Source organism: Blennius ocellaris, assembly GCF_963422515.1.
Source record: "Blennius ocellaris genome assembly, chromosome: 1".
NCBI classification, from domain to species: domain Eukaryota; kingdom Metazoa; phylum Chordata; class Actinopteri; order Blenniiformes; family Blenniidae; genus Blennius; species Blennius ocellaris.
Window position 1 is genome coordinate 14914863 of NC_137650.1, and position 26547 is coordinate 14941409.

Below are 26547 nucleotides of genomic sequence, written 5' to 3' on the forward strand. Positions count from 1 at the left end.
ATTACATGTTGGCAAGAATAACAACTCCAGTTTGAGTCCTGTGATCGTCTGCTGTTTGAAACCAACGCTAAACTCAATGAGTAAATAACAGTACAATTAACTATTAACTGTTGAATGATAGATATACAGTATATATGATGCACTTTCTAATTCATACAGTAGCTACCCTAATCATTTTTTACACTGTTGAGAAAAACCCATTGAGAGTAAATACTGCATTAATTGATTAATCCTCCGAGAGAAAGGCCAGCGGTGAGAAGTGTGTCACCTCCGTCCGGCTCCTTTCACGACTTCATGGTGCAGATGGGGACGACGATGACGAGGATCACAGTGCAGGTTGCCGCTGCGATCAGTGCGCCGATCTTACACACCTTGGCACGCCGGAACTCCGCCTCCTTCTTCTTCAGCAGCGAGTCGTAGCCCGGCGTGTAGATGTCCTCCATCCAGTACTCCAGGTTGTTGGGGTTGAGGGAGTCTTGGGTCTGATCGGACACAGGAAATAAATACCAAAAAAAACTTTTATGCCAGTCTAATAGACTTATGGAAAGCTTTCTAAGCATTTTAAAGGTTTTTTTTTTTTTTTTACAAAAAATTGGTGCTCGGAGTTACTGAAAATGCAACTTTTCTAAAACACTCCTTATGTGCATGCACACCACGACCGTAGTAAAGCAAAAATAATGCCTCGTTTTCTCAAGAATGGGAATGACAAACTAAGAAAAACTCCATAATAAGTCTGGCACGCGCAGTGGGGAAGCATACAAATAATGTTTAAAAGTGCCTCAGTAAGCACATTAACTTCACAAGTGGATTTTTGGTAATTACAGGCACCACATGAAACCTCATTCAAACCGAAACAGAATGCCAATCCAACACGGATACAGCAGTTTTGTGAGATGGCACAAGGTCTCTGAGAGCATTCATTGGCTCAAATTTGCAGTTTTGTATCATACATTCTCCAAAAGTGCCTGGTTGACATTTTAGAAATATTTCCATTGTTTTTATGCCTTATGACAGGAAATTTGCATATTGTTGTGGATACGCTTGATAAAACTTTTTTTTTCCATGCAACAAAACCCTCCTTTAAATTCAAAAACATCCCTGTTTTGTTTAACTGGGAGTAGCCCAATGAACAATCAAGTGGGAGTAACAAATGTGTTTGACATTAATCTGCTCCAGTTTGAACGGCAGTGAGGTGACCTGCACAGTGATTGCACTTCCTCCTACATTCAACAGGAGTTTTCCAGTGAGAATGAACAAGCATTAGGAGCATTATCATATGTCTGTTTTCATTTTTCATCCCACGTCCACGCTGCTCGGAGAAGAAAAAAGCAGAAGTACCAGTATGCATCTGTGTGCTCGTGGTAATGTGAGTGATTTATGGTCGAGACATTGGAGGGAACAGAAAGCAGCCGTGTTAATGAAAAACAATCTCTGATTTGAAAGACTTTCTATTACTTTAAAGGGGAAATTTGTTTGCAGAGAGATCTTCTTCTGAGTTCAGTAAATACAGCAGGAGCTCTATGTGGAATAAATACACTCTTGTACAAACGGTAAAATAGAATAATTGTCTTATTCTGATCGTTTAAGGGACAGTCTTAGTTTCCAAAAGATCCACATAAGACCATACTAACTTTACCTCAGTTCTGCTCAATATTGATCTAATTTTGGATTATACAATTTTTTTTATATATAACATGTTTTTTTTATGAGCTACTGTCCTGCTCTGTGTCAGACAATTTCCAGTTTTTCTATATCTTTTGACCAATAGTGGTAATTAAATGTATGATCCCTGAACTCTGAGGTGGGTTAGTTTCAGTTAAGTAAATAAGTATTTTAATGTCCCCAGTTTGTGAAGAAAACCCCCCCAAAACTCTACGTTAATCTTTATTCATCACAAGGCCACATTTTAACCACATAGAAAATGTCAGCTTTGCGGGCTAACATACAATAAACTATACTGCTAAAGTATTTGGTTGCCTGTCTTGATACAAACATGCAATTGAATGACTTCCCATTCTTATACCAATAGGATTAATATGTCGGTCCAGCCTTTGTAGAAGCAACAGTCTTCTAGGAAGACTTTCCAGATTCCATTTTCAACACCGCTTTGCCAAAAAAGTGGCTGCAACTTGACATTATGTCAAACTAACAGAAATATTATATTTCTGGTAAATCCTCTCTGGATGCAGAAAATAGCAAATATGGACTTCAATACTTTGCTCAAATGACAAAACCCAAAACAAAAACAATAGTGGTTGGACATCAGACATCAGAGAGGTTTGGGTGTTACCAGATGATAAAATTAGATTTGCACATGTAGAAGAAACCATAATAACAGACCTGGAAATTGCCAGTTGTGTTTGTTTTGAAGACTCCTGCTGCTGTGTGATTGTGAGAGTGGGTTTGTCTTCAAGTATTTTTTGTTTTTCACTAATTAATATGTGAGAGGGGGTCTACAACCTTTCTAACAGGATATCGGAGAACAATTTGGGGGGAAAAAGGATAGGAACGTCCACATTAGACTACTGAAATATGGTGTATTACAGTTTGGTAACTACACAAGAAAGTGAAATCAATGTACTTAAAACAAATGTGCACAAAAATGGAGACTCAAAAGAAATTCGTTATGTCAGTGGGGAGGAAGTTATGCAAATGCAGTACAGGAAGCAGACACGCATTTTAGATCACACTACTTTGTGTTTGCTTCTAACTGAAACAACTTCTGTTCTAATGAGTCCTCCCCCAATCAGAGATTTCTGACAAATTGAGCATTAAAAGGAATTGTCGACATTGTCTGTGGGCATATTGTCATTTGTTTCTTTCTTGGATTATCTCAAATGTTTTTATTGAATGTATTTGAAATGTTGTGCGTTTTTCTTCATTTGGCTTGTAATTTCTTAGTGATCTTCAGTCTTGAAGACAGACCAATGGTTTAATACTACGGTTACAACAAACAAACATGTTTGTGGAAAAGTGACAACTTTATAGTGATTATCTTATTACCATCTCAATCCTAGAAGCCTCATCGCCGTCAGATAGCAGAAAGAATTAAACACGGCTGAAGCATCGAGTCTCAGTCAAACGTTACCACCAGCGGTTCAGCAAAGCAGAGTTTCTATTTCATTTTCTCCGTGAAGAATGAGAGAAACGCTCCCTGAAGTCGGCACGTGACAAGAACTTATGGTTCATGCCCAGTAAAAACCCGGGCGCTTCAGCACAGAGATCGATTCTGTTTTTCCAATCTGCTCCGTAATGGCTTTCCTGAATACAGCACAGCAGAGACATTTTTCATTGTACGGCTTCCAACTAACAGCATATTGATATTTTAACTGACTCTCGCATGTACTGTGGAGGAGAAAAGCTATGAGCAGAGGAGTAAACAGAAGGAGCTTCATTAAAATTCTAGATTATAAGGTTGTAGGGAGAGATTATGAAACGCTCTCTTTTAAGAATTATGTCAACAATTTGAAGTCAACCAACAACAACCAAAATATGAAGAAGTTTGTCACCTCATAATTTAACTTGCTTGTTTACAGAGACACAGTTTGACGACCGTCCACTGATCAATACAGTGGTATGAAAATGAACGTGCTCAATGGAGACGCTCAATATAATCGAATTTGTGGTGGAAGTTCAAGCGCATTGTGTTTGTCTGTACTTCTTAAAATCAACATTTTACTTTCACTGTACTCAGCAGGAGCTCAACTGTTTCCATGAATAATTAAAAACAATTAAATACATTTAAAAATGTCGAATCTGAAATGTGCATCAGGCCGAGGCCCCGATTACACAACATCGGTTCAAGTGAAAACAGGTTGTTTTTGTGTTTTCATGTCAGAAATGTTTTGCAGTTACACTACAGTGTTTTTGAAAATGATGCCCGTTTACAAATAACAAATGCTTTTAACATTGTAATGAAACCACACCCACATACTGCCAGAGAAAAATACACTCTAAACATTAACAATGGAGTACACAGAGATTGATATGGACAATCGATCAATGTGAATTGTTAATACGGTGACTGTCAACTATAAGACTACTAAAGTCCCAGGAGAATATGGACTGACTCTGTATTTCTTTAATTTCTTTGTGAAGCACTGAGATTTGCCCCATGTTTGAATGGTGCTCTGTCAATAAAATTGCCTTGCCTTGCCTGAGAGTCATGACACTGTCAAGAAATGTTCTTATTGTCCAGCGACAGAACTATTTACTATGGCCGTGGTGTGCATGCACAATCACAGCTTTTTCAAAAAGTTGTGTCCTCAGTGTCTTTGAGCACCATTGTTGTGTAAACCAACACCTGAAATGCGACAAAAGTATTGTGTTGTCACTTGGAAACGTTGTCGTGTAAATGGGTCCATAATTTATGTGAGGCAAATCATTTCAAACTCGTGTATTTCCAGGTCAAATACATCACAGAGATACAAAAAACATAATCTGGAGGCCAGGGAACAGAAGTAGACAGCTGGGGTGTTGGGAATGAGACGAGAAGAACTGACGCCTACGAGAGGGGGAGGGGTTTAAATACACTGGGAAGGGGAGGACACAGGTAAAACTCATAATGACAGATTGGAGCTATCAGAGGGAGAAGATAATTGGATAATAGGAAACACGAGGGGAGACAGACAGGAGCAGACTGAGGCTATGTTACCCAGGTACTTACAAAAGCTGTGATATTTCGCTCTGTTTGGGTCTCGAAGTTACACATAAATACAGCTACGAGTTACCACAAATGATGATTTCTGAAAACTCCAGCCACAGAAAAGAAAAAGTAGCTGTATTTGTACATGAAGACGTTCGAAACAAAGTATTTTCATTAGCAGTCACAAACAATTTGTGTATTTAAATGTGAAGTAAATGTGTCACATGTTGCCCTAAGAGAAAATATTTTATTAGGTATTTATGGAAGAAGTTGCAGTTTTGTAACATTATACAATATTTGAAATAAAATAATATATTTTGAGGAATAAATATGCCTTCATCTGAGTTTGAGACCTTTGCTTAATGTCTTCTGCGGAAGATGTGTAGAGTCACTCCATTAAAAAGTGTAGATTTCAGTATGAAAGGACTCTTCCTCTTCCTTCTCTGGCCCTGAAACAAACTGCTTCCCTTCTCTCGGACCTTTCAGCTTCTCAGTGTCGACCGTCCTGCTGCAGCTCCACTGACGTACACCGAAGAGATGAAGCCTATTTTACTTCCGTTATTTCCATAGGCTGCCTTCAGCTATCGGGCTGCTCCGCCGAGTAACCGGCTCCGTGTTAGCGTTCCCGAGGCCTCTCCACTTTGAGGATTAACCTTGAAATTTTCCATTTTGAAAGAGCTCCCACTGAGTGAGCGCCGTCTCTTATTCGTGCTGCTACAGGCTCATACTGCTGGGTAACCTTCCACGATGCTCCGCTCCTTCACTTTATGTTTCTGCATTTATCCACTGAATGTCAATGTCGGTTTTCTATGGTGGTTTCAGACTCTCTTTCTGTTGTTCCTGCACCTTCCTGCAGCCTGAAAGTTGCTGATCTGCTATTACTGCCCCGTGTTTACTGCTTAATGCCCTCCTGGCTGTTCCCTTGTCCCCTCCAGTCCGTCCAGGCAAGTGGCCACACAGTTTAGAGATAAGGGGGAAATATCCTCCAGGAGTGTTTTGCTGGCAGTGCTCGTCTCTGGACTGCACAGCCTTTGACGTTGCACAATGCACAGATATAAACCCCACTGTTCCTTTCACAGTGTGTCGACCAGGAGCAAAGTGATATCCAGCATGTTTCTCATCCATTCAGACTCAAATAAGCAGAAGTACTTGAATTCCCAAGAGCAGGTGACGTAAACTGACTTCTGAAACTCTGACAACCTTCTCCATTCCCATGTTAATGCACTGTCTCCACTGCATTGTCTCCACCCCGCAATAACACTTTCACAATAACACTGTTGAAACAGGGGCAGAAATTCCTCCGCCATGCACATAAATTTCAATAATCCGGGAGGATTCAGAGCTCTACTGTCTGCACTTCGTTTCAGCTTTAAGCTGGATTCAGAGTTCTCTTATAAAACTGCACCGGGGTGCATTATCATGTGTAAAAAGACTTTTTGCAAACAGTCTTCTCCTGCTTGTTTGGCAAGAGTGAGGATGGTGTTCACACGTTCACAAACACACTGCGCTATTTATACTAAACTATTTATACTAAACTATTTATACTAAACCTTACGTTGCTTTTTGGGTGTTTGTTTACAAAACAGCGTTGCTCAGAGCCACTGAAAATGCAACTTTTTGAAAATGGTTCCCCAGATGGAAGTTTTTGAAAATGCTCCGATTCCATCTCCATGGAAACTGGGGAAAACCCAACTTCTAAAAATCTGGTGGTCGTCTGTCTATTTGAATGTCCTCCCATTGCTCATGTTTATAACGTGTTGTTCTTTGTGCATGTGCCTGTGGTTTCATCAAGATAACAAACCACAGTGCCAACTTGTGGCCTGGCATGCAAACTACAATGTTTTCAGCGTATCTGACTTTCCCATGTAAAGGACTCAAATTTCAACATGAAACCAAATGTATTTAAACCTTATGATGCAAATTACAGTGATATGTCCCCCCCAAAAAAACATTCTATAGCTTTTGCATTAAGCTTTTGCCATCAGCATGGCTTTGAGGCTAATGCTAGTTTGTTATCTTTCATGGCAGCATCACTAATATCTCAGCTCGGGTCTCGGGGTTCTTTTGTGTCCGCTACAAAATTAGAAAATTGTTTTAAAATCAATAGTTTCTTCACAATATTTACCATATATCTGCTACATGGTGGTGGGGACCAGATTGAAGCTTCTTTTGGGACATTTTTGGTCAACGGGCCTTATGTTTGACACCTCTAGGCTTACTAAAAATACTTATAGGTAAACAGGAGGATTTTCAGGAATTTTAGGAAAGAACCGCCCTCTCCACCGTTTGAAAAAAATGCGCATGTGCAACGCTGTACCTGCTCCCGAGGCGGAGCGCCTACTAAAACGCGTGCGAGAGACATGCACGAGCCCAGTTCTCCTCGTGCACGCTCTGTTTACAAGTCACAAGTCGGCATCGCTCACATAAGCTCACTTTACAAGAAGATTTGCACCAGAGGGGGTGAAACTGTGTAAAAATGTCCGAGAACAATGCGTCAGGTCAGCCACCGGCATGATGAGGACCGTGTGGAGTGAGCTGCGCGCAGGGACGAGCACGTACGACGGGCTTACGTCATATATCACCAGAATGATTGACAATTGGGAGGACCAGTTATTTTGATGATCCACCCGGAAGAAGAAAATCCTCTACTATACCTTTAAGCCAACATCAAGTGTCACCCTCAATATGATATTTAATAAGATTTAGATTTTCTGCAGATAAATGAGGGGAATTCCTCAGTGATCATTGAGACAAGCTTTCATGTCAAATTCCTCAATAACACAGAAAAAAGTTACCAGATATGCAACTCGTCCTTTATTTATACTTGTTTATTTATATCCTTTATCCTGAGTCCAAAATAACAGAGAAGATGAAAACACAATGTCTTGTAAAGTCTGTGATTGTGATATGAAGTGGACTAATCCTGAAGTGTATGGCATTAATTCGTACTTCCAAACAGAAGTACTCTTTCTCTTCTTGGACTAATTTCTAACCAGATGCAATTATTAAAAGCAGTCTGAGTGACTGTCTAAATCTGCTGGCATGCAGGGCAAGAAGAGCATGGAAATAAGATTCCTGCATACTGAGAGTGTTTTCTAATATGTGCCTATTGCTAATATACATATTGTAATGAAAATAAATTTGCAATTTATTAGCTCTCCTGTTGGATTCATATCATGATTGATTTGATATGCAGAAAACGTCACATTATAAAAGGTAATATCCGATTATATAATCATGCTAGACAAACGTGTGATTAAGTGTGCAGCCCTCAGACACGGTCACACACAGGCGTCTACACACGAGTCGACAGAAAGAAAAGTCCGCGGTTGGGCTATTTAGCGCAAGGTAAGAACACAACAACACAGTGAAAAAGAGGATGAGACACTGATGAAGAGACGACAGCACAACGGAGAAGAACGGTGACAAATGAAAGTGATATGACCATAAGGAACAAGAAACGGAATACAAATGAAATGAGGCAGCACACCAGAACACTCGGCACAAGAAACAAGGAGGAAATCACAGGAAAAGAGTAGAAGAACAAAGTAACACAGCAAAATACCAAAATACCAAGGTCATGACACTAAAAGCGAGGCGCAGACGGTTCACTGACAAAACGGTTAAATCTACCTCACTGAGAGAAAAATAAAAACTGAAGCCACTAAAGCTTGTTGCTCCGATCACACCGGATCAGAGGTCTGAAAACTGAACTGTGGGTCTGGAGCCACAGGGCTCCAACAATCATATGGAAATAAGCATTTTATCTCGAGTTGATTATATTTGCACAGCAGACTGTATTTACCTTCTGGATAAATGGATGGATGGATGGATGAATAAAAAATTCAAAAAGTGCTTTAAAAAAGACCAAATGGCTAAAATGGGAAAAAGGAAGAAAAAAAACAAGCAAAACTTTCAAGAGTTGAAAAACAGTTTAAAACAATAAAGATAAAACAGCTAAGACTAATAAATTAGCTAAACCGCTACTATGACAAGTAAAAAAGAAAGAGAAAAAAATCAGCTGAAAGAGCAAAAAAAAGTTAAAAAGGCTTAAATTGTAGACATTGCGAAAAGAAAGACAAAATGGCTAAAATTGCTAGAGTTTAGTTAAAAGAGTTTAGTTAAAAACAATGAAAGTAAAACAGCTGGGATGGCTTAAAACTACTAGTAAAATAGTAAAAACTGCTAAAAAGGAAAAAGCAGCTTTAAAAAGTTAAAATGTCTAAAACTGCTGATGTTTCTTTAAAAAAATGGCAAAACACAATTCAAACCAACTACACACTTGGCTAAAAACAGCAAAGACTAAATATTCCTCATGTTTTTTTTTTTAAAGATAAAAGGACAAAAAAACTATTCAAAATTTGAAACAACTAAAACTGTAAGAAAATGTCTACTGTTCTAAATTATAAAAAAAACCCAAAAGGCTTCCTAAATGCTCAAGAAGATCCCATTTTCTTCAGATAGAAAAAACTATATAAACAACTTTATGATCCTCATTATCCTGGTTATACAGGTTAAACATGTCTTGTGGCTCCAGATGAGTTGGGGAAATGGAAGAAATGTCTCTTTTCTTTTCTCATTGCAGATATCTGCATTATATGAAACACACTCCCTCAGAATCACGGCCCATGACATGAAATGCAAATTGAGGCTTTGTAACTAAAAGATTTATGTTAGAAAATATGCTGAACTATTAGTTCTTTAATACACAGCGTGCATTTGCACATTTAATAGAAGTTATTGGCACATTAACTCGTGCATGTCCTCAAAATGTGAAAACTCCATTAACTATTGATTGAGCTTTTAGAAAACTGTCATAATGGTGAATAGTATGAAAAAGTATTATATTTGTGCAGCAACAAACCCCTGGTTTGAATCTGCATAGATATTTCTGTCCAGAGCTTACATGTTCTCCCTGTGCTTGCTCTTATGATCACAATATATCCACAAGGTTCACAATTATAAATCTCCCCACAGCAACAACGTTCCTGATTTGTTCTACTTGAGCCTTTGTGGGTTTTCTCTTGGTATTCTAGCCTCTAACCATAAAAAAAAGTAAAGCTAATTAAATAAATTGATGTCTCTAATTGCAGGTTGTCAGGGATGATTTGGAATCTCGGTGATGGATTGTGTGGAGTCTTTTCTGCTTTTTGTCCAATGTTGGAGGAAATATTCACCAGTTTCCTGAGAGCCTCGGATTGGGGGATGAGATGCATGAGTCGGATTTATGTATGAAACTGAATCAGACACTCAAACTAACGTCCTCTTTGTGAATTCTTCCAGGTTAAAATCAATGATAATGGAGGATCAGCTCAAACCTGGAGCTGAAAATCTCCCTCCAGGCATCCGCCGCTTTAAAAATACTTACAGACAACAGGGGCAGCGATCAATAAGAGACTGAATGTAATGCCTGTCCTTGTGCCTCCTCTCCTTTAGAGACCCGGCAGAAGGAGACGGGCTGGTGGAGGGATTCGTCTATGCATCATACACACTGCTTCTCAGTTAGCAGTGTGTTTGTGAGAGCTTCGGAGTGGAGGCTACTAAATGAAAGCAGACTGATTCATCGATCAAAGCGCTAATAGAGGTGGAAACAAAAGGTTTAGGTTCAATGATGCCTGCAGGATTAGAGCAACAGTGTGTGTGTGTGTGTGTGTGTGTGTGTGTGTGTGTGTGTGTGTGTGTGTGTGTGTGTGTGTGTGTGTGTGTGTGTGTGTGTGTGTGTGTGTGTGTGTGTGTGTGTGTGTGTGATAATCCTGCATACACTTGTGCGCCGCACCCAGAGCAGGATGTATGCAATTTCCTACTGGCCAGCTGGAGCAACTACCTCAGTATGCCCGGACCTGTGTTTCGTATGTTCCTAACAATTTCGCTCAACAAAGTCCCACAATGAACCAGTTGAAATATTCAAAGATCATACATTAAACCGTAACATGTCAAACATCACTCAATTAAACCTTAAAATGGTAAACATTACTCACTGGAAACCTACATCTAATCATTTGTTTTAATCTTCAGCCACTCTCTTACTGTGGCAGTTTTCTAATCTAACTTTCTCAGTGAACACAGCAAAAGTTCACACATTCATTTTATAATGTCAACCGTTACACATTCAAATCTCAAAATGTTAAACATTGCTCTTTTTAAACATAAAAATGTTAAACATTACTTATTGACAACTTAAATGTAATAAATTGCAATCTCTTCAGCTTCATCTCATGCACATCCTTTTTTTTTCACTGTCTGTGTGTGTGTGTGTACATGTCGTAATTTTAACCACTTCTATTTTTATCACAGCAACACAGAAATCACACGTTGCACCCATGAGAGCTCCGTCTTAAACATTTTCACCTCTACAGTAATCATGTTGAACCTCACACATTTAAACCTTATCATTCTAAACATTACACATTTAACACCTACATTTTTAATGCTTAATAATGCGTTCACTCTGAAATTTATAGGTGAAGCAGGCATTAGCTTCTTGCTTGCATTCATTCTTCAGCCTTTCCTCTAGTTAAATCTCCCCCGTCGTCTCACTGCTCACCCCCGGCCTCTGTAATCCACCCAAGTGCTGCGTCCATCGGACCAATTAACAGGCCACACCCTCCGGCCTCCTCTCCCTCGTTCTCTCCCCATTCCCTCCTGCTTTCCATACTGTTGACTTTTCTGAGTCATGGGATGCTGATTCAACCCTTCCTGACAACTGCTATGGCACATGTTGACCACCATCATAGTAACCAGTTGTCGTGCACATGCTCAGTCGCTGGACAATAAGAACAATGTTTCCTCCACAGTGTCGTGACTCCCAGGCAATATTCTCCTGGGACTTTGTAGTTTTATAGGTAAGTCACCATAATAACAACCCAACTTGTATGACCATACTGATGTCCGTGTTCTCCTATTGTTAATGTTTAGAGTGTTTTGTTCTCTGCTGTTTGTGTGTGTGGTTTCATTACAAAAACAACCAATAACACCCAACATGCAAAGTGCATAATTTTCAGTGTTTGGCATTTCCTTCGACACATACATCGTTTTCAAAACGTTGCAGTGTAAACACAAAATGTTTCTGAAACAAAAATGAAAAACATATTTTCAGTTGAAAACATTGTCGTGTAAACAGAGTCTTAGTAAATTTGACAACAATGGTGAAGTTGTGCTGCAGGCAGGTGGTCAAACGGTTTTGGATTATCAACATGCTGTGTTACACTTTCATTGTTAACCCAAAATGCAGAAATCAAGGTTCTTGCTTTTGTCTGAGGGTATTTGACAATTTTCACAGGTTTATTAACAGATATTGGTCCATAAAGTACAAAAATCAGGGTAAATAGAAGTTTCACAGCTCTAAAAACAGTAAAAGTTTCATCTCATTGTTCTATTTTCTTATAGTCCACACAAAAACGACTCTGTATAGACTATTCTGACCATACCAAACCCAGAAGTTCCTCCCCCACATTCAAATCCCAATTTATCCCCTGATAATTACACATTGCGTGTGTGCGTGTGGGGGGTAGTGACAGTCGGCTCACTGAGGATGTTCATCTCACTTAAATGAAGGACTTGTCTTTGTTAGACCACATTGACAGCCGAGATCCCGTCAATCATTCATCTCAGAGGACACTTCTCGTGTGCGTGTGCGTGTGCGTGTGCGTGTGTGTGTGTGTGTGTGTGTGTGTGTGTGTGTGTGTGTGTGACTGGTACTGGCAGGGGTGGCAGGTTTGTACTTTAATGTCACAGTTGTTTTGGGTTGTTTTGTTTGTTTGTTTTTTTAAATAAATGAACCATCTCCCTCCATCTCACCCTCTCACTTGACTCCTCCACTGCCATGCCAACCGTCTCCATGCCTACATCCAAGGTCTTTCTCTTCTTTTCTATCATATATCCAACAAATCCAGTCCACCTCTAACTTTCCTATACTAATATAAAAATCTCAGCATCTTCTTCCCTGCCACCTTCACCTCGGCCTCCCGTCTGTTGCAAAATAACACTTCTCTTTTCGAAGCCTTCACTTCCGCTCTCACTGTGTTCCTTTTGTCTGCCCACTCCATCCTGTGGATATTCTCTTTTGTGCACTGTGCATTCTTCTCGAGGTCCTTAAACTCGTCCACCTTCACTCATGTCTTCCTTTCATCTTCACCTTCAGACCTGCCTCCGTTTCATTCCCACATCTGTCTGGTCTCTATTGACCTGCATTCCTCTTCTCTCCGGGGCACACCTCCACATACACCCAAAAATATGGTATGTTTGAAGCATTTCATAAAATAAAGTGTTTTTTATGAAATCTAACAATAAATTTCTGCCCTTTGCGTGTTGGATATTTGTGATACTGAGCAGATTATTGTATGAGTATTATTTCATTATTATATTATCAGCAAGCATCTGAAGCGTGCAGCTCCAGCCACACTCAATGGGAGGGTGTCAGATTGGAGGTGCCATATACAAAGCTCAAAAGGACCAAATATGTCGACTCAGCTCCGTTATGTTTTATGAGTTCTATTGATGGGTGACTCACTGCTTCATGAGTCTTTTTGTCATTTTCTGCCACACTCTTTAGTGGCTTCTCCAAAAAACACCATCAGGACCTCAAGCTGCTCGGGAATCCTGACTCCTCACCACAACTTAAAGACGCCACATTCCACTTCTCAGCGTCGTCATTTTGGGACGGTGTATCAAGCAATAAAGTCACGTTGAAGAAGTTTCACCATGGCCAGGCGGTCATGAAACATGCTGCACTTTTGTGCTACTTGTTCCAACAAATAAAATCAAAAGACTAAACAAAGAATAACATTCCTGTTTCTTGATACTTAATCTCGTTTGTCCTGACAAATTTGTAATGTCATAGTTTGATCAACGTCAACATATAATGCTTGTTTTCTCATGAAGCCAATTGTTGTTAATATAGTGTGATGGTTTTTTGTTTTTAAAGTTCAAATATTAATTTTCATGCCGAAAGACAAGTATTCTCATTTAAAAGAAGTGAGTGTGTCAGCTGGAAGCTGGAGCTAAAAACTGACGTTGCTGAAGCTCTCAATCATTGTTATCAATGATAAATCATTTTATTGTCAAACACTCAAAATGCATGAAGAAATCCTGCCTGATCTCAGAATGAAGCGATAATGAAAAGCTAAACATCACCTACTGCACCTCCAGACCACCAGAAATTAGAAATCAATTCCTCTGAGGGAGACATGCTGGAGCCAAATGTGTGTCAGACTGACACATACTCTGATTACCTCTTCAAGGAGAGTCAGATGCAGAGAGCATTCCTCTATACCACCTTGGTATCAGGTTTAAATACGACACCACAAAGTGAGGAAGTGTGACTGTTCCTCAAGAGAATGTGTAAAAAAACAACAAAAGTTTGATGTTAATGTCCTGCAATGAACAAAGCCATTAAAGTGCAAGTGCACGTTTAGCAGGAAGTCATTTAAACAATACACGTAATTATCTCCTGCACAGAGAAGCTGGCTGACGCGGCCCAGGCGAGCCGAGGATTGCTTCACTGTTTGAACTCCAGTGTGAGTGGAGGGAAGCACAGTTCACTGGTGACAAACGCTGCCCTCAGAGCTTCCCAAGTGTCGCTGCTATTTTTAATGTGCTGCAGCTTGACTTTTCAGCCAACTGCTCCCCCTCCCTCCCCCTTCCCCCCCTCCTGCTGGGGCAACTGCCTCTCGCCCTTCCTCTCCTCTGATTATCCACACCAGCATATGTTTGAGCGGATTCTTCTCGTGGCAGCAGAGTTTCATCTCATGGCGTCGGACTCCTCAGAAGTTACTGCACGTATGGACTTCATTTAGCGAGAGAATCGTGCTAACACTAAAACAAAGTCAGAGATGGAAAATATTATCACCATTCATTAAATTTTCTGCATGCTTGTATTTTTTTTTTTGGGGGGGGTGGGTGGGTTAGGATACATTTTGCAATGCTAACTGACTACAGAACTATTCTGTTTCCAAAAGAATGAGAAATTATTATTACAGATATACCAGAATCAGGTATCGGAATAGAATAGAATAGAATAGAATAGAATAGAATAGAATAGAATAGAAATTATTTTAAACCAATGGATGCATGCAATGTGCTCTATCCATCCAATGGTTTGGGGTTCAGAGTGTTGCTCAAGGACACAGACATGTGGACAGTAAGAGATGGGGAATCGAACCTGAAATCAACTCAATCGAACTCCTCCTCATACTCATTAAAGCTCCTCGATACAACCCGGCAAGTATTATGTGACGTCAGCAACATCATCAGCAGGTAGACAAGAGGGGACGAGCGATGACCAAGGTTTGGAGAATCCTTAATATTAATGAGAATGACAAACGTAAGACAGATTATAAATTAGATTCTGCCACAATATCAAGAAAGGTAGTTTGTTCAACACCAGCAACTTAATCACAGGTGTAAATGTAATGGCATTTATTAAGTACTCGCATCGGTACTCTGTATCAGCAAGTTGCTAAAGGATAGTACTTGAACAGGTACTTCTCCTTTAAAAAAGTGGTCAGTGGATCTACAATTTTGATTCTGAAAAATAAGATCAGATTTAAATATAATGGGGTGAAGTAGAGGAACAAGAAATATAAATATAGTTCTTGAGAATTCAAGAAATAAGAATTAAATTTATTATCAATGTTTGCTCACTTAAAGTAGGAGTTGGAACAAAATTGTAAGAGCAAATAACTTGTTGGATTGGCGGCTGCTTGGGGGTAGTTTTATTCTTATATTTATTGAGGTTTCTGATGGAAAATACACTGAAAACAAGAAAATGGGGTTCAGACAAAAGTTGCTATCTTCGTATCATATTAACAATTATACTCTAAGATGTAGATTTTTTATATAATTTTACATTCAATCCAAATGTTTTCAGTCTACAGCAGAAATGAAGTGATTACACTTGCTGTTCCCATACTTTAGCAGGGGGGTGCAGGTTGAGTGTTGGTCTTTAAAACATATTGCATTAAATGTTAATGTGACTTGCTCTGCAGACCTGACCACCTGCTGCAGGTCCTTCATGTTCTCCGCGGTGCAGCAGCAGGTCAGGAGGCTCTCTGGCCTCAAAATAAAAAATTCATCAATGGGGGAAGTGGGAGGTGAGCTCACATGGTCTTCCTCATTCCAGTCCCTGCAAATATCACCAGCATCCTCTGTTATCACCTCAAGCTGCAGCTCGCACAGGATTTCCAAAGCAAAGCAGACGGTCTGTTCAACAAACTTTACTAAAGGTCTGAAACTTGGCACTCACTTCCTCTCAGGGTTTATAGAGTGGACTCTGTTATTATGGCTGTCCTCGATCATTGTCATGAATGGAAAAATATGTGACTGAAGAGGATCCGCACACACATATTTTCAAGGAGAGAGAAACTGCAAAGAATCACAGGAACTCTATTTTTTCCATGTAATTCATATCCTGAAAGTAGGTAAAACACTTTGAGAATGGCCACAACATGACATTAGACTCAATATTTTTGGAAAATTAGAGAATATGCACAATACTCCAAAAAAATTTAACGTTAATATTGAAATGCCTGAGTTGTTTGCTTAGTGGCTGTGTAGAAGTGGGCTTGAAGGGTTTGATGGAACAGATGAATTAATTTGCTCAGGTGTCTAGAATATACAAGACATTCAGGTAACATGACCAGGCTGCTGCTTCCCAAAGGAACATCTTGAAATGCAAAAAAGTTTCTTCATGAACTTGTTTAAACTCCACAGCAAAATTGGGACAATGTTTTTGTGACATGTGGAAAAAGAGGATGAATACTGTAAAAAGAGAAAATGCACAACTAAAATGAGAAAATCCCCCATCATGAAGTACGGTGGAGGGAGCATAATGATTTGGGGATGCTTTACTGCCCCATGACCTGGAGGTCATGTCGTTGTTTCAAAGTATCCTACCGGATAATGTCAAGCTAAATGAAGCTTGGTCCAAATTACATGATGCAATAACATAATGAGTCTAAACGAGAGTAAAACTACCACAGACTCACTACCACAGGCTTCAAACTCAGAAAATCCATCTCTTGGAGAAACCCAGTCTACAATCTAACAGATGCAGACATAAAATACATTCTAAGATTGGTCCAAATACCCTCCTGGATGTCGCTCAGCTGCTACTGGAAAAACCTTCTTCTCCTGAATATTGCTGTAAAACAAGGTTCAAGGAGTTAATACCTTCTTTTTTCCCCAGTAGAAAAGACTACAATTATTTGCTCTGAATTAGATGACACATTGGAAGAACATTTGGTCGTCTTCCCAAACTGTTTCCTGCCCACTGAAAGTATTTGGTGTCTCCTGGATATATTGTCCAGAGTTATAATTAATTGTAGATTGTAAGGAGTGTGTGAGGCTCCAGGCGTTGAGGATGAAAGCATCAAGACTTTATGTACTCTTTTCATTGTTTGCATGTGAATTACAATTTTTATTCGGGGGTGTCTGGCCTCATTTTGCGCCTGCAGTTGTCTCCAACTGTGCGTTCTTCTATGTGTTTCTTTCTCTTGCTGCTGGCGTCGCTCCATTTCATAAACTCCTCACACTGTGTCTTTTGTTTTTCGCCTTCCTCTTTCAGTGTGGAGGTTTTGGTCTCGGGCTATCGTCTGCGCATCACTTCTGAAGAATGTTGTGTTTTATCAAGGGAAACCGCATGTTTTAGTGGTGAAAAACCATTCTAATGTTTTATTTCGTGTACAAATGATCACTGACCTGACTTCAGGAGTGTTTGTTGTGAAATGTATGAAATGCTATGCTTAAATAAGTTTTCTTCTTCCCGCTCTCTTACAGGTAAAATTAGAGCTCGCTTTCTTTATGTTAAGTGTATGTTGATACGACATGTGAAAATGTTGTCTCCCTTGCATTCCACTGTAGAATGAATTTGCCTGAAAATATATAAAGAAATATATAAATAAAATAAGTCCTCCATTTACTGGTTATAGGGCTCATTACACAGTTCAGTCCTGACTAACGATGGAAGATATATATATATATATATATTCCCGCTGCTTTTTCCTCAAACTCATTAAAATGTGACCATCGCGTTCTGCAAATTACCCGGTTAAAGAGGGACCTTCATTTTTATGTACTGTAGCTTGAGTTGAGATGCTTTCTTCATGCAAAGATCAATGCTCCTCCTGCAACCTCGAGCAGGAGGGGGTACACCACATCACAAATAATATTAATGATGTTAGTGCAACAACAACCTGAGCTCCTCTGAGTAAAGTCAAACTTGTCAAAAGGAAGTTTTCTTTTCTCTTTCTGCATCAAAGATCTTGTGCAGCGTCCTTGGTGTGTTCCGGTCTCATTTAGCTGTGAGTTATACAAGGACATCTCTGAGTGCTGTTCACCACACATTACCAAAGCTATGAAATAATGGTGTAATGTGGATAAAACTAGAAAGAAAAGTACCTGATGACCAAAGTAAACTGTCAAAAAACGAGGATTTAAACACCAAACATGAATGAGTGCTCTTTTAATTTTTAATTATTTTTTTTTATGATTATGAATGACACACAAGACACACAATATTGAAAAACTAAAAGCACCTCATACAGTGCTGGTGTCAGTCATGTCCTCAAAAGTCCTGTTTTTAATGTTTCTCATGTAGAAATAAGGTGCTTATTTTAGAAGCACATTTCTCTATTGGAACCTCTATCACTGTGGTCCCTGAACTTTCCTCTTGGAAATTCCGCTTTAACAAGCGAAGCAGTCAAAGCCTCCGGCCCCCCGCAGGCTCTGGCACCCCCATCGAAGAGGTGCTGGACCTCAGGTTGGGAAACACTGTTTAATGCTTTGACAAGGCATCTGTTCCCACCCCTCCTCCACTCTGTGCTGCTATCACAGCTCCCTATTCTCCTCCAATCTCTCCTGTCTCCATCCTAATGTGTAGTTTCTCTCACGCTAGCACCACCACCCATTCACCTGCACGCTGCAGATTATAGTCATAACGCAGATCTGTTCTGTGCACACACGTCCTCTGATGGCACTGCAATAGCAGGGTGTTCTGTATGAGGCAGGACTCGATGCGCCATCATTATTCCGTGTGCAGCTGACCCGCCAGTGGCACCGCGGACATGAAAAGTGCAGAACAGCCTGAGGAGACTGGCAGCCTTTAACTCCTGCAGGAATCAGTCTGCAGCTGCCTGTGGGCTCTTTTATGCTGTGCTGTGTGTGGAGGAAGCAGGAGGAAGGAAAGCAGCCATGTGCTGGACAGACAGGTCACGCAGCTCGAGCCTTTGGTGACGATCGCAGAGTGACTGACACCTGACAAACTGCTGCAAATCACCTGTAATGTCAGCGACCTTCTCCCCAACACCACCACACCAAAGACATGCTGGGACAAGGAGGGAGACAATGACACATGTTGACCTCATTGCGAGTTTGACACCCCTTGAAGTAGAGTATGTCAAAGCCTCTAAAGGCTGAAATATAATACATACACATTTGGAGACCGAGAGGAGCCTTTTATCTACCTTCTACATTTATTACTATGTAATTTGGTTTGTTTCCAGTAAGCTTCCAGATGTGTATCAAACAGAGTAACAGCAGTGATGGCCTGTGGGGGCAGAGTTGCACTATAGCAAATGTCAGACAAGAGAAGGCAATGTCGAAGACAAAAGAAACAAGGATCCTTTGAGGAATGACTGGATTTGTGCACAGACAATGAGAAATCTCAAACATCACCTCATGTCAGATTACTTTTGTGAACATTTTAGAATAGTCTTCACTTGCAAAGTCAAAAATAAAAGGCGACGAATTATCAACTCAAAACATATTTTTGAGACGCAAATAATTATTTCAGCAGTTTTGAACCTCTTTCATGGATGTTTGGATGAAAAAGTGTCCCACATTAAACAAACAATGTCCATGACTCTCTATTGTATGTATCGATTCACAAACACACCACCCACATATAAAAACACACACAAACAGAAATATATATATGGCATGTTCTTTTTGTTTGTTTTGAGTAAGTCCCTTGATAATGGGGCAGGGCGGCAGCACACTGAATTTGCGCTTTTATGTAATGTGAGCTGTATATTCACTTTGAGCGAAAACATCATGAAAACATGCTGAAGTGGGGCGAGGAGACAGCCTTTCACAGTGCAGGAGTTTCTCTGTGGGACCACTGTGCTGTCCGTGGTGCTGAACGTCTGTTGTCATAGCAAAGCGCCTGTGTCCTTGAGGATAAGGTCTTGGGGGGAAAAAAAAGAATAATAATCAGGCTGATAAGAAGAAAATTAAACCATGAACCAGATTTGAAAATGCTACATATCGAGTCTGCCGCATGTCAATTAATTTGATTGGGAGGAATCTGCTTGGCACCGCAGAATTTGATAAGGAGAAGTGACAAACACAGCTGTCATTCAGGAGGAACAGATACAAATCTGTGAGAGGCTTTTTACACACACTCGATACAGTAATTCAAAGCTCTCTTGAAGCCATTAGAAACCTACTGGGGCGTCTGAGGAAGCGGTTGTGGTGTTTGGAGGGATCTCAGCTACAATCAGAGACTTGTCAGTGAAAAGAATTGATTTCTGGATTGAAAGGCCATACAGTGGCCGTCAATATTGTGCCTCTGTCCAGGTTTAGGAGGATCCATAAAGACCAGAGGGTCACACATGTAAGAGGAGTCATGTGCTGGGACTGACTGGAACCATCCAACTGTTTTAATCCAACTACTAACTACTATTTCAATGCAGTACTGCATTAGAAATGTGTTCCACATATGTAACTGTAAATATATTGTAACTGCATGGATAAAAAAGTCTTAACCAAGCTGAGTACTTTCAAATGTACAGAGTGTATAAGCATCACCAGTGGTTTAGTGGCTCCTGCAGAAGTTAGTATACACTTGATGTTTGCCTTCTTTTAAAACAGCCACAATTTTACAACTACAATCTACTCTATTTAATGAAACTCTGTCCATAGTATTTGCTTATTGTCACATCATTTCAGTATAATCTATCGGTTAGCAATAATTGCTTATATTATGACCTGCCCTAATCTGCTTCTGATTGGCTCGTCGGCCCTCAAACAAAGACATTAGCCAATCAAATCAGTGAATGCAGTGAGTACAAGCCAGAGTGGATGTACATAATGCTGACTAAAAATAAGTAGATGTACTCCATATACCTGCACATACCACTGGGTTGCACCACTGAGCATCAATGTGCTGAAGAAAGTTTTTGATACAACAACAACAACAACAATAATAATAATAATAATGATAATAATAATAATCACATTGTTGTGCATTCATAATAATGACATCTCAATTTTTAACTCTCTCAAACATCCAAGAGCAACGCCAAACATAAAAAAAACAAAAAAACAAATCATGATAAAAACATCACACCCTCCCCTCAGAGACCTTTACACTGACTGACTACAAAGGCCTGTTGGATTATAAAAGACCCAAACAATCCTGGAAATCACCTGTTAGTCTCTAGGAGGACAAAAACACTATTCAGGACCTCAACAATCAGACTGATAAACAGCCTCTTAGTCCAAAGCACTCGCCCATCTCCTCCACAACACCGGGGCGTCACGTAACTGAAGTTTCTTAGTATTTTTGCATCTTCAAATTTAATGCCATGTTTATTATGACCTGCCAACTCTGAGCAGCTTATTCATGTCTTTTCTTTCAACCAATTACCTCTTTAATTTATTATCTGTAATTGAAACAAACAACACTACCCTAAAGAAAATAAAAGCATGTCGTTGGCTGCTTGGCAGTATTGTAATCTATCTTGCGCCATTTCTTTCTCCAAGCTGGAAGACAAGACAGGAAGTCAAGCCAAGCAGCCTGTCACCATTACTCAGAACAATTTCCTAACCCTCACCCTTGATGAACAGGTTGACTGCTTTTTGGAGAAGGAAACATTTAAATACCTTGTCACTTAAATAAACTCAACAAAATCAATCATTATGCAAAACACTTGAAGCTACTTGAACTTTATTTTTTCACATTCGTACATGCTTATCCAACATACTCCTACACAACCTCTCAGACTAAAGGACTTGTCCCATCTTTACCCGATAAAGTGATTCTACATAAGTTAATTGGGAAATTATAGGCTTTTTGGGCTCTTTTCAACTCAGATGTATGATCTGTTCTTGTTCAAAAGAAAAATAGGAACAAGGAAGAAGCATTTAACTGTTTTCCTCAAATGGCTTAAACATGAACTTCTGAGGATGTTTTTTCACTACTTAGTTAAAACTGACAGCTTTGTCCTCATTGTGCTAAAATCAAAAAGTCCTATATTGGTTATCTGAGCGCTCCTGGACCAAGTGAGGAGTTTGTATTTTAACCCCCAGCATCTTCAGAGACTATTCGAAGTGTATTTAGTGTTATATATGGACTCGTCATAAAGTCCACTAAAGTTTTGATTACAGCTCAGTTCAGGTGATTCTGATTGGAGCAATTTAGTGGAACGTACAGTTCAGATGAACTGAGGAAACTTGCAGTTCCTCACTGATGAGCCCTCATCAGTGTTCATTTGAATGTTCAGAGAAAAATATCTATTCAGAGCAGAAGGTATCGTAATGCTTGCAGGTGCAGAGCAGCTAAAACTGCTGGCAGGTGGGATTATTACTGCATTTCAGTGGAAAAAGTTCAAACACATCCAATCTGAATGATTAGATGTAATTGTTAAAATTACTGAAAAACATGAGAAAAGTTAGCTGAATTGTTGATGGAGTCATTTTAACTCTAAGATTTACCTCAGGATAACTTTCAGTGTTCATATGACCAGCCTGAACCAATAACTGCATTAAAAATGTTTGTTTTTTTTGTTTTTTTTCTCACAAAATGGGAAAAACAGAGCCAGAGCTGTCAGCTTTTGTATGTACAACATTTTCCACAGTTTTACATGTTTTTGACGTATTCAGATGCTTCTTGGAAGGTGAGTGTGAAGGTTAAGAAACAGAGGGCTGATAGAGCTCAGCTGGAACCATCTGGACAGCAAACACTAAATAAACCGAGCCAGATTCAATGCGCCAACAAGGATAGGTCCACGGAAGGAAACGCCCCGAAGGGCACCAGAGATAAGCAGAGATGGACTGCAGCCATTCTGTGATGATATTCAAAGGACTCAAGAAGCTCTGGTAAAGAAGTACAGCTGTTTGGGAATCCAGAGCAGCAGATTGTTAACAAGCTTTCAAATGAAACTCAGAAAGAAAAGTTCAACCAATTACTTTAATACATGAAGGAGGAAATATCTTGTCGTAAAGTAGCTTTGGTCTTATTTAAACGACAACATTTCAAGTCCAATCACATCGTTTTAGCATTTTAGTTTCAGAAAGGTTTTGTGATTCGACAGCAATGTTGTCTGTTTACATAGAAACAGCAGAAATGATGCTGTTGGTCATTTTTGTCATAAAACCACGCACACACGCACGCACGCACGCACGCACGCACGCACGCACGCACGCACGCACGCACGCACGCACGCACGCACGCACACACATATGCTGCAAACATTAACAGTGTCAAATACGTGGACATTCATATGGTAAAGTTGGTATCTAACTATAAAACTACCAAGAAAAATATGGATTGGGAGTCACGTCATGCTGGAGGCAAACATTGTTCTTACTGTCCATCTACTGAGCATGTGCAGAAGAAATATTTACTATGGCTGTTGTGCTCATGCCCAATAGCAGCATTTCAGGAAAGTTAAATTTTCCCCCGGTGAAACGGAGAAAGTATTTTCAAAAACTTGTTAAGTAAAAGGACCCCCAAAACAAAATGAAAGTTTTCTATTTTCACTTGAAAGCGTCATGTAAACGGGACCTGAATGGAAGAAGTGATTAAGTGAAATATTATATCTTTTCATAGATGATGAGCTGAAGCTCATATCCAGCATTATAAAAGAAAATATGGATTTAAGGTTATGGTTTTAAGTGGTCAAAGATGATTACTGAACTCCAACTGTAAACCTTGGAGAGCTTAAATCTGCAATTGCAAGAGCAACTTCTGCAAATATAACATTTATTTAAATGCATCCAGGTAGAAGACTGACAGAAACTTGCAGCGCTTGACGCTTTTTGACGTTTGTAGCAAAAATGGAAAACTTTCTTACATCTTTGGTGTCTTTTTGCAAGACAACGGTACTCAGAGCCACTGAAAAAGACATTTTGAAAACGTCTCCCAGGGTGGAACTTTTCAACTCTGTGGAACGATGTCCTCTTATCGGGCCAACATCATTTGTGCTGACATACTGTGCCCTTCTCGTTCGCAGAGAAAAAAGCTCTGCAGAGGGTCACCAGGACTGCAGATAGAATCATTGGCTGCCCTCTGCGCCCCCTGGAGAACATCACAGCCTCCCACTGCATCAGAAGAGCAAAAGAAGAACCAGAGAGACAGCAGCCACCCAGGCCAGCAGCTGTTCAGCCTGCTGCCATCAGGGAAGACACTCAGATCATGTCCCCATGTATGATGACAATAAATTCAATTCAATTCAATTCTATTCAATGTCTCCGTGACGGTGATACATGAAAGTGAAAAAGGAAAACTTCTGTTGTGTTTTGGGTATCTGCTTATGCAATAGCGATGCATAGTGATGTTGATGCAATGCTGGTATCACGCTGGTTTGCATTTTGTTTGAGGTGACATTTTGGAGTCTGAATGTGATTGATTATTGGAGAAACTGAAGAAAAGAAAAGAGTTCAGTACCTGCAGGTCCAGGGCTGTGAGCTGCTTCCCCTTCTCTCCTGAATTGCGTTTGTACTCCTCTATGGTCCAGGACGGCTGGCTGCGTTTGCCGTCCGAGAGGCTGGTGAGTCTCAGGTCGGTGTACAGCGGGCTTCCTTTGACATGGGCCTTGATGGTCGGAGTGAAGGGATGCGGCGTGAAGACCTGTTCGATCAGGTAAGACTCCTTCGGTGGTTTCGGGGGCCGTTGCGCCTGGGGGAGCTCATACTGACGCTCCCTCTCCGCCTGAAGGAGGAGAAACCAGACATTTCACCTTTCTTCCCTTTAAATTCTCTCAACTTTTATCGAGACCAAGATGCATTTACAGACACTTTGAAGTGGCGTTTCAGCCAGGACAACAACTTAATCCGGGAGACAAGGAGCACAGGACATATTACTGAGCAGTGGGTTTATTTTTAAAATTTTAATATCACTGGTTCGCTGATGCAGACGCCGGGGGAGAGACTACTGCTGCTGTGCAGATTTGTGAGCGGCAGTCCAATTTCTGAACTGTTTCCTGCTTGTGCAAACATGCTGTATGAAGCCTGAAATAATAAACCTTCCATAACTTTAAAGTCAAACGCAAATAACTAAAAAACTCTACTTGGTTTTGAAAAGATTGTTCCATCAGGTTCAAACTGTTCAGTGGCAACATGAAGTTCAGTTTAAGCCCAATTTATTCCACTGGTTTTAAGTAGCAGGCATCATGTTTGACAACCAATATTGAAGGGGGTCACTAATCAAATCTCATTTCAATTAATGACCCTACAGTTGTAAGGCAACTTAAGAAACATATAAATAAATAATATATGCATAAGTCCTTGGACATTACTGCCATGGTGTGGATCATTATCTCAAAGCAGTAATGTCCAAGGACTTATGTATATTTTATTTATTTATGTTTCTTAAGTTGCCTTACAACTGTGTTGTAAGACAACACTGATGGACATGTTGACTGATTTGCCACCATCTTCATTCAAAAACGATCACCCCCATGTGGTGCCAAACCCCTGCCTATCCCAACGTCACCTCATCAAGAAAAAAAATATAATATACAGGAATTTAAAAACATAATGTATACAAATAGTAAAATATATTAATTTTCACTGAAACAATAATAGCTGGACATTTTTAAATGAAAACAGTTAATTAGGTTTAAACAAAATTTGGAAAATTAGGTATTCATATAGTTTAGGCTGGATCTGTACCATTTTGTAGTGAAGCTGTTATAGGTTTAGACTGCTGAGAGAGCTACACTGAGCTTATTTCCTGGTTCTGCTGGGTTCTTCCTGAGTGTTTTTGTTTTTTTCGCCTCCTCTGCTTGCTCATGTGGCATTTTTAGTATTTCTCTATACAAATGTAAAGAAAGTGTTGTATTTGGTGCTATATCAATGAAATTTAATTTATTAATAAATGCACACTGAACCAACACACAGGTAAGCAATGGATACAAATTTTGTCATTCCTGATCCATTGGTTCTGCTCGCATCAAGTCCTAGTGTGTAGCGAGGGGATCCTCCTGCAAGCGTGTTTTTTACAGCACCAGAATGAGGAAGTTTCATCCTGGGACCGACTCACAGGCTGCTGGAGTAATGGATGTATGATGGGAACACACTTATTGCTATGGAACTCCGTCACTGGAGGGGATCTTATTGGAAAGGTTGAGTAGTGGCTTCCAGCGAAAACTGAAATGTCCAAAAACTGCCTTGAAGACTGAACTCCATCTATCAACGGCACATTTCTATGAGCAGTTTGTTTCTGCCACTCCAAACACATGCCTGGTGACCAAATTTCCTGTAGATGTAAATATGCTTATGTTTGTGCATCTATTTCTGTATTGGGATTGAGGTTCCCAGTAGCTGATCATACTGATTCTGCGTCACACACTCGGTCTGAAGCCAGACATTTTCATCTCTACTGAACACAGAATTAGTGAACGGCCGCGAGCGCAGGATGAATCATCGGAAATTTGAAACCACTTTAAAGGATGTGAAGGATTTGTTTTAAATATTAAAGTGATATTTAATCATTTGATACGACAATTGTTTGGCAGAGATCAGAAGCTAACAGAACAACAAGCCCACAGACACACCATGGAAACTGGAGGAATGTATTTTTTCATTTTGTAGTGACTTTGAAGCAGGTTTCGATGATGGATGAATGAAAGATTTTATAAAGGTTAATCCACCTGGAAATGGTCTTTCTTTCCTTGGTGTGT

At 39.9% G+C, this 26547-nt stretch overlaps 1 protein-coding gene across 1 annotated transcript in view; it reads right to left on the bottom strand.

The window, feature by feature from the left end:
* Positions 1-284: 284 nt before the first annotated feature.
* minar1 (membrane integral NOTCH2 associated receptor 1) overlaps positions 285-26547 on the bottom strand; it is a gene marked incomplete at its 3' end in the record, with an annotated part of 46682 nt that continues 20419 nt past the window's right edge. The window contains exons 3-4 of the mRNA XM_080501430.1: positions 24312-24575; positions 285-482 (exon numbers count right to left, since the gene is read on the bottom strand). Of these exons, the coding sequence (XP_080357556.1) occupies positions 285-482; positions 24312-24575 (462 nt within the window). The remainder of the gene's footprint in view (positions 483-24311; positions 24576-26547) is intronic.